This window comes from Pezoporus occidentalis, unplaced genomic scaffold (genome assembly GCF_034315485.1).
Source record: "Pezoporus occidentalis ecotype Australia unplaced genomic scaffold, CSIRO_AGI_Poc_V1 ctg182, whole genome shotgun sequence".
NCBI classification, from domain to species: Eukaryota; Metazoa; Chordata; class Aves; order Psittaciformes; family Psittacidae; genus Pezoporus; species Pezoporus occidentalis.
In genome coordinates, this window is record NW_026913662.1 from 385,610 (window position 1) to 400,661 (window position 15,052).

The window sequence follows — 15,052 nt, forward strand, 5'->3', positions numbered from 1 at the left end:
GGAGAAAGCAAACAAATGGTGTACAATAATTTAAGACTTCCATGTTAAGTTCTCACAGACAGTAGAAAAGTATGCACTTGACTGCGATTACTTTTTTGTGTACATACGATTTAGTTATTCTAAGAAAAATAGTTAACTCTTGCATAGGAACTTTATTAACATTCATTTGAAACTGCTTAAAGAAAAAAAAAACCTTATTAGGCACACCCTGGCAAGCAAATAAATAACCAGTTAAAGCTTTAAAAATAGTAAGAACGAAAACAGCACAACACCTTACCTTTCCACACTTAATATACCATTCTCTTCTGTTCCAGTACTCCTCAAGTCTTTTCTAGTTTGCATTTCAAAATGGTTACAAGCTTGGAGAAAGTAAGAGGGGAACAGTACATATGCCTGCCCTGGTCTTCACTCTTCCCTAAGCATTCACTTCGGACACCATTTACAGACATAACATTTGATCTGACTCACATCCCCCATTTTTATATCCTTGTGTTCCTAGATTAAATTACTGAGCACAGAATGTCTCTATTCCCAGTAACAGCATGTTTCCTAGACTGTGTAAGGTTGCAATTCAACTTCCTTCTCCTTTATTCCAAAAAACAAGGAAAAAAGTTTACCAAAAGGCAGTATTTACCTCTCCACGTTGAGCTTCTTGTATTCTGGTAAATCTGAGGTCAGCATGTTCCCAGTTTGCATTTACACTATATATTCTCAGCTGGGATAGTTCAAATGAAGCATTAAAGGCTTTTGCACCAATCCGTATTATAATGGAGTTCACAGAAACCGAAATGCCTTCTACCACTTTTTCAGCAAAGCCATATTCACTAAAAAGTGAAATGCCAGCACATTAAATACACACCTAATGAAAGGGCACAAAGTTTAACTTATTGAACAGCTGAAATGTAACAGAACAGTTAAGTGTCGGAAAGGACCTTAAGATCATCTAGTTCCAACCCTCCTGCCATGGGCAGGGATGCCAACATGAAGCAAACTATAAAATAAGATCCTAATGCATTCCCCAGTTATGAATTTTTGTAAATACACTTGATCTAGTTTACAATAATTTTACACCCTATGATCCTATCCTCAAAATAGTTACTAAAAAAACATATTTTGGACTAAGATCAATCTCCATGAAGTGTAACAATAAATGCAATTTTTCATTATGAATATTTCACACACATATATATAAATGTATCAATTAATAGTACAGCATTACATAAAAATCTTACTCGTATGTATGCATTAGGAGTAATTCATATCAAACTAATTATTTGACAACTCCAATCTGGTTAGTACTTATCTCTATAAACTGCATTATTTCATCCATTTACACTAGTGTCTTTCATACATGCAAAATAGTATGAAGTATTTGTTTTGTTTCATTCTAGAAAAGAAAGGCATCCTAAATGGCAGTTAAATTTTTACAACAAATCAACATGCATTCCGGTATTGAAAAATATAAGCCAGTTTCAATTAATATTTAATAAAAATCTTACGTGTTCAGAATGTTTTTGATTAGTGAATGGAAAATTGTATTTTAAATATTCTTTTAAAATCCAATTTTTTTTTTTACTTCGGATATTTTTTTCTGCTTTTAAAAAAAATACAGTTTATGTGGTTTGTCATTCCTTTTCCTTTTTATAACTTCCGTCCTACATGGAATCTCTACGGCAATGATTTTCAAGCTGTACCCTAGGAGACAGTAAAGACCCACGGACACATTCTGCATATTATGTAGAAATTAAAACAAGAAAAGCAATTATATCATTAAATTAGTTTCTCTATATATGGGTCCCTATGCCCACTGAAAAACATTTTGGGTCTGTAAAAAGGAAATGATTAGTGTGGTTGTGACTGTGGAAATCCCTGATGTAATGCTATAATGTCCCACCAAATTAATTGAGTTTTAGGCTATAAAGCGTGCACAAATTCCTTCAGTTAGATTTGGCTGATACAATTTAAAAAATGGAACTTTAAAACATCACACTGACAAACAGCCCTTAATACTGGGATTTTTTAGGCCAAAGGAGAAATAAAAAACAACCCATTGTGCTAGATATTTTTTAATGAGAACGAAGGCAAAACGTTAAATTTTCAAAAACCTTAACATCAATTAAACTTGATGCTTGATGCAGTAGACGCACACATATGAAACATTTCTACGAAGTTCCATGCACAGTTCAGACATTCTTACCAGGCCTGTGTCTGGATAGTTCCATTTGCACTACACATGTCACTCCACCCATAAGCAAAATTTTGGAGACACAGAAATGGCAAGCTGCAACTCTACATACTTCTTGAAATTTGGAGTTGATCTAACTCTTTTATAGTCATTTAAACTTTTCTGGATCAATGTAAATATCATCACTGACCTCTGTCCAGATGCAGTTGCTATAGGAGAGGGTCCATTAGGGGCACGTGGCTCTTCACATGTGCTCATTTCCATTACAACTTTATCCAAGGACTTGAAAAACAAAACAAAACAAAGAATTGGAGACCTAAGATGTAACAAAGTAAACAGATGACATATGAAGAACAAAAAAAAACAACCAACCAAAAATAAAAATATTTTGAGAATTTTTTCTGAAATATACATAGAACATTTCTTACCATGTCAATTTTCCCATAAACTTTTATAATGCATCAGATTTTTTTTTTAAATTTGTTCATATGAATTTTTAAATTTAATGAATTCTAACAGACCTTTCCAGTCAAATACTGTATTACAGAATTCTTGATCCCAACTACTATTATCACACACATTTTCAAAAATCGTATTTCAAAATGAGCATGACTTAATGCATACACATCTGGGTGTTCTTCCTGCATGGTTTTTCTGTCAGTGAAATATTTAACACCACTGATGTGTTAAATGGTTCAGTAAGGTCAGGAAATTTTAATGAAAAATATTTGAAACTAGTCCACTAAAACTTGAGATAATAGACGCAAGATTTGTGCTGCATCTTTAAAACAAAATCTGAATACATATAATATTTACACACATAGTATGTATACACCCGTGTGCGTATACAAACCTTCAGAAGTTCTAGTAAAACAAGTAGTTTCTAAAAAGATACATTCTAGTATAACTTGCGATATGTCAAATTATAGTAAAATTGTATGCTATTATTGTATTTTTTGTATTTCTAGTGGGACCCTTACAAACAACACTGGGAATTAAGGGAATGGGACACCTAAATCCTATTTTAACTGAAGGCTATATTTAAATAGCAGAAAAGTAACACAAATCATAAATAATGCGTACTAACAGGGGGACGAACAGAATGGGAACAAGCCAATGCAAAACCATATTCCCAACCACTGAATAAATCCAAAATTCTCCTAACTTACTTACAATGGTTGTGACCTCTATTTATTGTACAACGTGGAAAGGCTTTTCACTTAAGGCTTACAGTTCTGAAATCTTGTTCCACTGGAAGCTCATTCAAAACAACACCTACTTCCTATGTACCGTTCCTTCTGAGTTCCTTCATTTACCCTCTCTTAGCTCAAACAAAGCACACTAAAAAGCTTCATCCTCGATTTTAGATTTTTCATGATTCAACCTGCCCTACCTACTGGGCTTTATTATTGTATTATGTTAATTGTGGCTGTCTTCATGACCCACTTGCTCCACAAACATTTTTCTATGCTACTCTTACCCATGAAATGCCCTGACTACCATCTAGAAGTTTATAAATTCTCTACTCTGGATTTATTTATACTTCACTATATTTTGATTCTCAGCTGTCTCAATGAAAAACTCACACTGCAAAACAGCAACAGAAGAAAACAAGAAGAAAACCCCAATCAACTAGTTCAAAGGTCATGGGGGAAAGACAAGATTTCTCCTGGTCATCCTAACATTTTTGGATGTTTGACCACTCTTTTAAGGTGTCTTAGACTGAAACCTTTGGAACAGCTTCCTTCACTGCACGAATAGCTGAAAGAACAGTAGGGCAGTGATTTAAGGAGTTTCCATAATTAAGTAGGAGTTAACAAAGAACAACTGGATGTAGATATCTGTCTATTCTTTTCTCATTGGCAAATACTGTACTTTGATAGAGGAAAACCTGATGCATAGCATCCTTGGGTCCCCAAAACACTCCTATAAACTATACTATCATATAAATGTATAATGTAAATATCTAATATATCTATTATATATAAAATCTAAAATTACACTCTTTATCATATAGAAACGTAAACTGATTATGAGCAAAGATAACTTACCATTTGCCACTACGTTAACAGACAGATTTTCACAAAGGGTAACTCAGCTCAATGAAAGAGCCTTCGGCTAGACAAGTGGGTTCTAGTTACCCCCTAAGCTATGCAAAGAGGATGCTATTCCAATTTCATCAAACTTTCCGTAGGAAAAAGTACCCTCCAAAATAGAGGAAGTTCAGTGATGTAATAAGGGGCTGAAGTTGGGACAGTTAAGCCATTGATTTCCCCTCCTTTAGAAGTCAAAAAGCCTGTTGTACAGTCTACCATTGAAAACTGAACTTTTGATATCTATGTAATGCACTGTTCAAGGAAAGCCTTCTGTAAAGCAGTGTAAAAAAGGTAACCTTGAAAGTTATCTTAGCCTCTAAGATCACTAATACAAGTTCAACAGGAGCAAAGCAAACAATCAGGCCTTGCTACCTTAAGCCAAAGTATGTAATCATTAAGAATAGCACAGCTTAAACTGATTTTCCCAATTTGGCAATTGCATCTTGCAGTCAAGAGGTGGAATCATCCCACCTCAGCATTACAACACTTTAAGCTCTGTGTGTCAAGGAAGAGACAGTACAAACACTGGGACATTATAACTAGATCACTAGCAAATCCATCAAGTATTTAAAACATGTCTTTCCCAAGTCTGATTTAGAACTAAGGAATTACAAACACATTCAGGAATTCACAGCAAGACTTGGAAGCATGACAGTTAAAGGACTTCATTCCTAACTAAACACAATTAAGAAAGTTTAGCCATCATCAAGCAAATAACTTCTGGTGCTAGCACATTTCTTAGTATACTTAAAGAACAAAATTAAACAAATGCAAGAATTACCATTACTTCTAACTATTATTGAGTCCTATTTACACATTTTAGATCCTGTTTATATCCAGGCTGAATCCAAGGCTGTTACAGAAACCCTGTAATGTTATGTGTATCAGACCTGCAGTAACTGAGATCATTTGCGTGAATACAGATGTAGAATAAAAAAGTCCTTAAAAAAAGATAGCTCTAAAAGACAGGCAGAAACTTGTATAAGGGTTAGATTGACTATTATCTACCCTTCAGGTGAACCCAAATTAAGACATAATGACTGAAGAACTTGACAGAAATTAGCTAAATCAAACATTATAGTGATGACACCCAAAGCCACAGATTAAGAAAACAAACCTCCCAAAGAAAACATTAAGGCATTTTGTCTCCATCTGCCACTACCCAGAAGGCACTTTGTAATGGCCTGTTAATGTTTCAGTTATTTCTAGAGTCAAGTCAAAAGAACTATATAAACATTTGAGACAAATTCTGCTACACAGAGCATATTTAGGAGTTGATCTAAGAACTTACCAAAGAGATAGGATGTGTTTTCAATTTTGTCCACGGTATCTGCAAGGCAAAACATTATTCTAAAGCAAAATAAATATTAAAAATACAGTAAAATAAATATTTTGTTTAGCATCTGGTTTATGCATATACATTATATTTGCAACTCCTGAACTCAATTATATTACTTCCAAAATATTATGTTTGCCTTAAAATACTGTAAATTTATACACACACATAAATTTTAGGTGTTAAAAACAGAACTTCAAAATTTATTTATCACTGAGCAGAAAACAGAGGAAGAAAATAGAATCTGTGTCTTTAATACTGACTTATCATGCATGAGTAAAAGCAGCACCATCTTCCACATTCTTTCCTTTAAAAGGAAAGAAAATCCACATTTGCACTGTTGGCCTACAATTGGATGCCAAAGACTAAAGAGAGATGCCAAAGTTTGACCAGATCCTAACTGCTGTCAAAAAGAAGTCATAGATTCACTTCTGACTCTTGTAAGAAGAGTAATCTAGGAGAAATGACATACATTGCTTCAATACCTAGCAGCCATTAGGACCAAAACCACAACTTCTTCTAGAATTAGACTGTTTCCACATTTCCCAGAGACCAGAATCCTTTAGAAAGATATTTTTGGAAATATGAAAGGAACAGGAGGGAAAGCAATAGAAAGGGGGCGGCAACGAGAAGAAATAACACATTAAAAAAAACTATATATGATAAAAATAAATAACTATAATAGACTCATTACCATGAGAAAATACATACTTTTATCTCTACCCCTATTTTAGAACATGCAGGAATAAATTCTACTCAGACAATAAATAAATAAGTAAAACAATCACTCCGTATCTTCATTGTTTCCATACATATTCAATCATTACAAGACAAAAATTAGTAAGAAATTAGTGCTGGCAATTAATTTCTCAAAAATTTTATCAAGCACTCATCACAATTTTCTCTGAATACAAAGTTGCCTGAAATTTTACAGAGACAGAAAAGGAAAAAAAAGACTTGGTTAATTACCATTCCGGCACAATAAATTACTCACCCTAATGGATGCTTTATTGCAAAAGACCTTGTTTATAGCAAGCCATGTTGGAAGATCCAGCATGTTCTGAAGTACCTCTTGATCCAGCTCTAAATTGGTCAGCTGACCTTCCCCCTTCAGTGTGCTCAGGTTGATCTTGTCAGGTGACAGATTTTTGGTGAATCTAAAAACAAACATGCACCTTAAATAAATGCAGATAAAGCAATTAGAACTGTCCCACACAGAGCTGACGATTTAACTTAAAGCAATGGTCGGGGGGGGGGGAGGGGGTAAGGAAATCATCTTAGGTGCAATTTCACCCTGAAAAGAAATACTACCATTGAATTGCTTTGCCCCTCTAAAGTTTTGCATCTCATTAACCCCATTTGCAAATACATGAGATATGAGGCATCTCCTAATTTTTCTATCATGCAGAATAACAAATCCTTGATTCAAAGTATTTAACTACTTATTTTAAACTCTATAAGGTAGAGGTGAATCTATTTCACTCTTCTTTACTTTTTCAAAAGGAAAAAAAAACCAAAACAAAACAAAACCTCTACAAATTATACTGTCATCCTTAGAGCAAGCAGGAGTGGCTAGAATTCACTCACAAGGACCAAAAAAACCCTACTCCTTGTAAACAGTATATTTTTATATATATTTACAGTATTCATTAGATTTAACCACAGAATTTCATAATATAAGTTAGAAAAACACACATATATTTAAACACACATAACAGCATGGTGTATATAAAATATTGGTTGAAAAATTGAAGGTCAATCTGATATACAAGGGCTAAAAAATGCAACCATTTAAAAGAGTACATATGCAATATATTTCATTATACTTCAAAGGTGTTGTGATTGGCTTGTTGTTGTGATCTATGCAACTGTGTCAGACGGTTCACATCCTTGGGAGATAGCTAGCACAGGAAAAATCATGGGTACCCCAGCTGTAGCATTATATCTACCACAAGCTAAAGAAAAGGCTATACTTAACCACACTTGCATTCTGCCATGGAAAATTGTTTCTGCCCATGAACTGGATCTAATTTTACAAGAATGGAGACAGCAACACCAATCTAGAGATAGTTCCAACATCCTTCAAACAGACAAAATATGAGCCATTCCCTCCCAACAAGGAGCAGGACAGGGAAAGCAATCTCAACAAGGTGCATAACTTCTCCCCTCCCCTCTTCTACATATTTTTATTAATTCTTCTGAGAGTGTTGCTTTGAATTTGTTACCTTTTCTGCAGTCAGCAAAGGAAAAATGCTCTGAGTGCTGCTTCATTCAGCATAGACCAACGTAAGAGGATTTCCACCTGTAGGACTAAACCCTTCATTTCGAAAGTCACAGAAAGAAACTCTTAACAGGTGAATTGTGAGAAGGTATTTCAGGTGTAGGCACCTCTAGCAGCAGATCTCTTCCTTCCACTTCCACAGGTGGAATGTGACTGATGAGTGGATGCTGTAAGTCTGTGGTGTTTCCCCAAAACCCATAGTAACTTCATACTATACAAACACCAAGTCTGCTTTGTCCAGAGCCAACTTTCCACTGAGGATGCCAACCCTTCCGTTTCTGTTCCAGTTTCCCGCTCCTTCTCAGTTGTTCCATAGAATACACTTTTGTTTGTCTGTTGGATATTTTCAGCACTTTAGAACTATTTCATACATTTAATATAACAGGATAACCTTAGTTTTATACAGCAGCCTCTAACCTCAGAAATAAAGGATTAGAAGTTGTCCTATATGGGCAGCTAGACCTACAAAACACAATGTGATCATACCCATTATTTAGAATTTACAAGAATTCAGATCTTCATGCATAAAATTAAAAGAAGGGCCAAGTGACAAAAAGGACAGTATTCTGAATTTAAAATATATAAATAAATAAATGCCTTAAGGCAACCACAGCTCTCCAAATAGTATTGTTCTAGGATCCCATGGTACATCAAACTAGGACATGACCCGCCAAGCCACAGTACTTTGACTTTTCTTTCTGGTGTGCTTCACAGTTACTGAGAAACTCAGGGAAAAGATGTGCCACAGACACACGTACTTATGTTAGTATAATCATCACTGATAAAATTGTTGCCCAGATAAAATCTGCTATTTAGTATTTTAGTATTCTTAACTTTCAATTTTATCATTAAATGTTAATATTATTCTGAATATTATGATGTTGGAGATGTTTTCTAATATTTATTGCCAGACAAAATCTGAGGAGTCAGCATGGCTTTGAAGTTTGGCAAGCTATCTCTGTAGCTAAAGCACTATACCTCTTGGCCAGTACTGTAACCTAGAATGCATAACTGCTTGAACTATGACAACTATCATATTTATGATACAGTTTTATGTAAAGCAGATAAGTACTTCCATAAAGTTAGGGTAGATTCATGTAATTCTGAATATGTAGTAATTAGAAATATTTGATTGTATCATGATGCTTCATGATTAGAAACCTTTGGGGAAAACCGTTTTAAAATTCTCTATGAGCTTTTCTTACAACTACTCAGAACTGTCACCAGCTTCATAATATGCACACGTTCTTCTCTCCAACTTGGCACATGCAAACAGCCCTGCCCCAGCTTGCCAACTGATTTTCACCCTGGTGTTCATTCCTCAGAGTGAGTTAATTACTCCTGAAAAACTGGGTCAAACTGGGAGCAGAGGCCACAACAATTGTCCAGTTCCCTGCACAACATCCCATGAAATCCTGACTGATATTTCTTTCCTGGGGAACAGATCAAATATTAATACCCACTGCTCAGTACATGAAGTAAGTAAAGCAGAAAAGAGAAAAATGAAAGGGAAGGGGAACAAGAATGGAAATAAAGGACATGGTCGAGTTCATCAAAGCTTTCTGTTTCACTGTTTTGCTGTGCCAGTAAGACATCACTGTTACTGAGGCAATACATACTCAGTTTGCTAATACCACAAGATAATTCTTAGCAAAACTGTTTTCATGGATTTAGTTTCAATTTCACAAGCTACCCTTCCTTTCCCAAAATACAGGATTTCAGGTTTGAATTACTATAGCCAACAGCATGAATTTCAATTCAGATTTAATATTCAATTTCATAAGGTAGACTAATACTATAAAATATTTTACACTTTAAATGCCAGAATACAGAAAGTTGTGAATATCACAAGCAGCCTGATATACCTCCCTTGTGTGTATATATATACACATACACGCACATATATATAAAACCACATGCACTAAATATTACTATGCAGTTAGATTGATGGTTCAAATTTAATTTACAGAGCACAGACTAAGAGTTTAGTGAAAAGCATAAAAGACTGCACAATAACAAGAAAGTAGTAAGCATATGTACAGTAATAAATTAAAATCATTGTATTTTCTCAGGACCACAACAGTTCTTTTAGTACCTTCCGTTCATTTCTCTCTAAAACAACTAAAACACCTACACAGAAGATGTGTTCTTATTTTCCTTGCCCAGTTTTGTTTGTGACAATGCAGGCTTGAAGCTCTGAATGGAACACTCCACCATGCTTGCAGAGAAGATGGCCAAGAAGTGAAACTAGAAATAAAAAACAGTGGAGAAGATGGGAGAAACATTTCTGTGAAAGCACAAGCTTATGGTTTGTCTAATGAAGGCCAAAGACCACATGAAGCTTGGAGCAGCACGCCACGAAGGTTTAGAAAGAATACCAGATGCTTTGTAAATTCATCAACAGGAACTCCAACCTCTGGATTTAATAGAGAAATTATGAAAGTCTGGATCCCATTTGGACATGGGATTCTGAGATGTTTTGCACATCTAATGAACATAGAACCTTTTCCACCAGGCTCTACTATCTGCCTCCCCTGGTTTTTAAATAAAATTCCTGCAGGGACTTGATCCTACATGTACGCTCTGATCGTGACAGACTATTAAATCAGAATATATGCCACATGTTTTGCTTATCATCTTGTTATGACACAGAACTCCTTAAAAAGTTGTGCAGTTCAAAACAACCAGCTCTGAAAAAGAGAAGCATGCCCTACCAAGGACTCGCAACTATATCAATAATAAAAGAGCAGAAATGGAACAGATAACTGTTGTGGGTTTTTTCCTGTTAGAGTTGGATCAACCGTATTAGTAGATTACTAAGGAACTCCATATGACTTCAACTGAGCTTCCAAGGAAGATACTGAGCTTCCAAGGAAGATACTGGCCTCCCATGACTAGGTAACAGAGTGAGGTCTATCGTTCTGCTCACTGTACCATTTCAAATTTTAAGACTTCTTGCTTAAATAGAAGAGGAACAGAAGTAACTCTTGTCAAATCTGCCACAGAAACAAAGCATTGGGATCACCAGTGTATGTACTGTTACGGATTATCTCCTTTCATCCCATGCGACACCACAAATCAAAGCTGATTTTCAGTAACTTGCCTGAACTTAAAAACAAGCAAACAAACAAATTAAATCCCTCCCACCTTTAAATAAGGAGGGGAAAATAAAAAAAAAAAAAAAAGGTCACAGCAAATAGTGTGCTGTAGGCAACATAACAATTTCCTCTCTTGTATTTTCTTTCCTGTAGCCAGAAGAAATACTAGTGTCTCAGAAACAAAACATCACCTGCAAATACTGAGTTCAGGAGCACTGCTATACTTTTCCCCATGGCAGCATATCACAAGTCCAAAATAGCAAGATGCTTTGATCTACTTAGATGGCTGCAAGTCCTAGATGAGAAAAAGACAGACTCCCTAGATTAAAAAACAAGTCTAAGCACAATGAAATTCAGAAAACTTCTTAGCAGCATTCTCTTCTTGATCCAGGTATGACAAAAAAAAGAAAACAAAAGGTGAGACAGACTATAGTCATACAGGATTAAAGATTCAGCTGCTTTTAGGTGAATGGCAGACAGATGAAAGACAAGACTTCATAGATGCAACAAATGATTGACCTGTATTCAAACAGTAAGGCACTAATGAAAATTCTGCATGAATGTAATAGACCAGGTGGGAGGGGAGGGGGAAAATACAAACCCCAAGCTTCTGTAAAATATGTCTATTTTAATCTTTCAGACCTGTGAAACAAGATTAGACTCAAGCAACTCACATCTTTTCTTAGTAATTTAACTGCTTCAACCAAAAGGCATCCCAAAAGCTTCTACCAAAAAAAAAAAATACTTACACAGTAACGGCTTAAGGTTAGATGAAGAAATTGGTTAGAAGACTGTAAGACCAACAATATCTAGTATGTCCAAATGCATTGAACAGATTTAGTGATACCATAGAAAAAAAAAATGGTGAAATAACAGAAATAACAGAAACCTGTGAGTGGATCCTGGCTGTCCTAGGGATATTCTTATTTTAATGCATGTCCTGGGTTCAGCACTAGCAGTCATTTTTCTCCTTCTTGGTAGCTGGTGCAGTGCTGTGTTTTGATTTTCAGCCTGGGAACAGAGCTGATAACAATGATGTTTTGGTTTGGCCAAGGACTTTCTGAGCCTCATGCTCTGCCAGGGAGGAGGGAAGCCGGGAGGAAGCAGAGACAGGACACCTGACCTAAAATGACCAAAGAGGTATTCCATACCGCAGCATGTCATGCCCAGGATGTAAACTGGGAGTTAGCCGAAAGGGCTCATGGACTGCAGGGTTGGAGGAGGTATCGGTCAGTGCTTGGTCGGGCTGGGGGGGCGAGTTATCGGTCAGCTGGTGCTGAAGTGTTGTATTCTCTTCCCTTGTTATTTCCTTTATCATTGTTGTTGGTGGTAGCAGTAGTGATTTGTGTTACACCTTAGTTACTAAACTGTTCTTATCTCAACCTGTGGGAGTTGCATTCTTTTCGATTCTCCTTTCCATCCCTCTGGGCGTAGGGGGAGGGAAGGGGGGGGGGGGGGAGGTGGGGGAGTGAGTGAACGAGCTGTCTGGCTGGGTTTAAACCACGACAATGCAGTATATAAAAGTAGTATTTCACCCAGCAAGAAAACATAACCTATGGGTTATATAAGATTTGAAGTAAATGGCTTTTAGCTCCACAGGCTGAGTTAAAATGTGTAAAAGTTGACAGGTAAGATTGAAGTCATGTTTATCTAGTGCACAGAAAACTGACCTTCTGAAGAACCCAAGACATCAACAATTGGCTCTGCAGCAACAGCTGACTCTGATGCAAGACACTGAACATCTGAAGATATAATTCATGGAAACTACTGGGTTCTAATTGAAAGATACATTTTTAGGACATAAAGCTCTAAGATAAGAGACAAATGATGAAAAACTGCCTGGGATACATGAAGGCTAAAGTACTTCTACGCATAAAAAATGAATGGTAAGTAGTACTAAATATCACCACAAAATATGATGGCATGCACTCATCTTGGACGTTATATCCATTTCTGAAAATTTTAAAACTGACTTAGAAACAGAGAGGATAAACAAAAACATTAATGACAAAGTAAAGAGCACTGCACAAAAAGCTAATTGGATGCTTATTTATCTAACATAAGAACAAAAACACACTCAAAACTAAAAAGGAGCACATTTAAAGCCAGTAAAAGGAAACACTCATTGCAGAACATTTTAAAGCCCATGAAAACATCAGGATAGAATACAGTACCAAAACCAAAAGCTTAAAGCAATTAAGGAGTATATTTTTATGCCTACAACATAGTAGGATTAACCAGACACATTCTGATACATAAATGCTTAAGTTCTTTACTTAAGAATAGTCCATTACACTAAAAATAAGCAATCGTGAGAATAAATTTAAATATTTCTGACAAAAACACTCCCACAAACAATGGCACTCCTACAGCCTGCACCAGGAAGAGAGCATCACCATAGCATTGTCAAATCTCACCACAACTGTTAGCAGCCAGTGGGTAATCAGCATGCAAGTCTATAGAGGACATAACTATGGTGGTCTGAGAGGCTATCCTCCAGCCTTTATCCAAAACCATCCATATCACCAATGCTGTGATCTGCGTGGATTCCCAAATACCACGCAGTTTCCTCCCAAGAAGCCCTAACAGTAGAGGAACTGCAAGGGCTACCATTCCCTCATTCTGCAGGCTATAGGGAATCACAGGGAGCTCCTAAATGGCAATACCAACTGAAGAAGCTGTATCTGTCACCAGACTTTTCAAGTACACCCCTCACTACCTGTGATACCTGGCTAGTGCCTTCTCATACCCTTCAATTTGTGCAGGAGAATACCACCCCTTTAGTCACAGATTATGTGGCCACTCCACATGAATGCCTGTGCGCTCTATTTAATCACACCTTGAACTTCTGTAGAATTGTCAGGTGTGTATTTGGTGGCTAGGTCCAAGATGGGGAGCCCTGCATAGCCTGCTGGATGTCCAGCATGGAAAGGATCTACATGATTTGCTGCACAGCATCTTGAAGAGGCACTCAGGGGCCAACCCTCTGGAGCATGACAGGGCATTCCTGTTTGCACACCCCCCTGGACCTACTGCTCTAAGATGGCCACGAGTTATAGCATACTAGACAAGTCCAAAACTCCACCTGCCACCCTACAGCTCCAGAAAGTGTGACTTTCCAGGCTCTATACAGGATTTGAATCACCTAACACTCATGACACCCTTTGACTTACCAGGGTCTAAAGACAGATCTTCCTTTCCAGACAAACCACGAATTAGGACCCTAACTCAACAACCAGCCCACACTTGTATAACACGTCTTGTGCAGTGTCAGAACATCACCCTTGTTATTCCTGCCCTAGGAGGTGAAGCACTGAGTAGCACATCTGCTCTGCTGATACTTTACAAATAAGTGCTTCCATTTCATCATGACACAGGAGGACTTCAGCATGGACTCCTACTCCAGCTGAGTTCCTAAAGACAGCCCAGTACACTCATGTATTCACCCTAAGGCCCATTCCATACCTTCTCAAATACTGACATCCCCACCAACGCTCTTGACAGTATATAAACCTACAGTTAATTCTATAATAATACATACAGGAGATTATTTTCTATTTGGAAAAACTACTGGTTGCTCTTTGTGAACAGGCAGAACTGAAACAGCTGCTGTCATGAATGACTATTATCTAATTATGTGTCATGCAGCAGATCTGCTCAGACATTTATGCACATGCTGAGCACTGTGCATAAATTAGGAGCTTACAAGATGATCGTAATTCATGCAGTGTAGAGTAAAATATTGCTCAAGCAAGACCAATATTAGCTTTTCTGTTCTGTGAGTCTTCTTACATATTACAAAAGCACAGAAACGGTCAATATTATCAAACCACAAAAACTTGTTTCAAACATGACAATGCTACACAACAGACCTTAGAGCATATGCTGAGTGTAAGATAACATAAAATCCTTAATGTACTAAACCATACGTAGCAAGGTAATGCACCTTCCACACTGTAGACAGCAAAAATAACACCTCATGTTGTAAGAATTTGCTTATTCTTGGTGACTAATAAATTCCACTCAAAACATAACATTCTGTATCCAATGCAAAGA

General features: G+C 36.6%; 1 protein-coding gene across 3 annotated transcripts in view; it reads right to left on the bottom strand.

Moving 5' to 3' along the window:
* BLTP3B (bridge-like lipid transfer protein family member 3B) overlaps positions 1 to 15,052 on the bottom strand; it is a 55,319-nt gene that overhangs the window by 31,504 nt on the left and 8,763 nt on the right. For 2 of the 3 annotated variants that reach the window (XM_062615456.1, XM_062615457.1), the window contains 4 exons: positions 6,612 to 6,774; positions 5,573 to 5,611; positions 2,376 to 2,467; positions 635 to 824 (listed from right to left, as the gene is read on the bottom strand). In XM_062615456.1, the coding sequence (XP_062471440.1) occupies positions 635 to 824; positions 2,376 to 2,467; positions 5,573 to 5,611; positions 6,612 to 6,774 (484 nt within the window). Of the gene's footprint in view, positions 1 to 634; positions 825 to 2,375; positions 2,468 to 5,572; positions 5,632 to 6,611; positions 6,775 to 15,052 lie in introns of those variants that run through there. The other variant, XM_062615458.1, reaches the window with a different exon arrangement.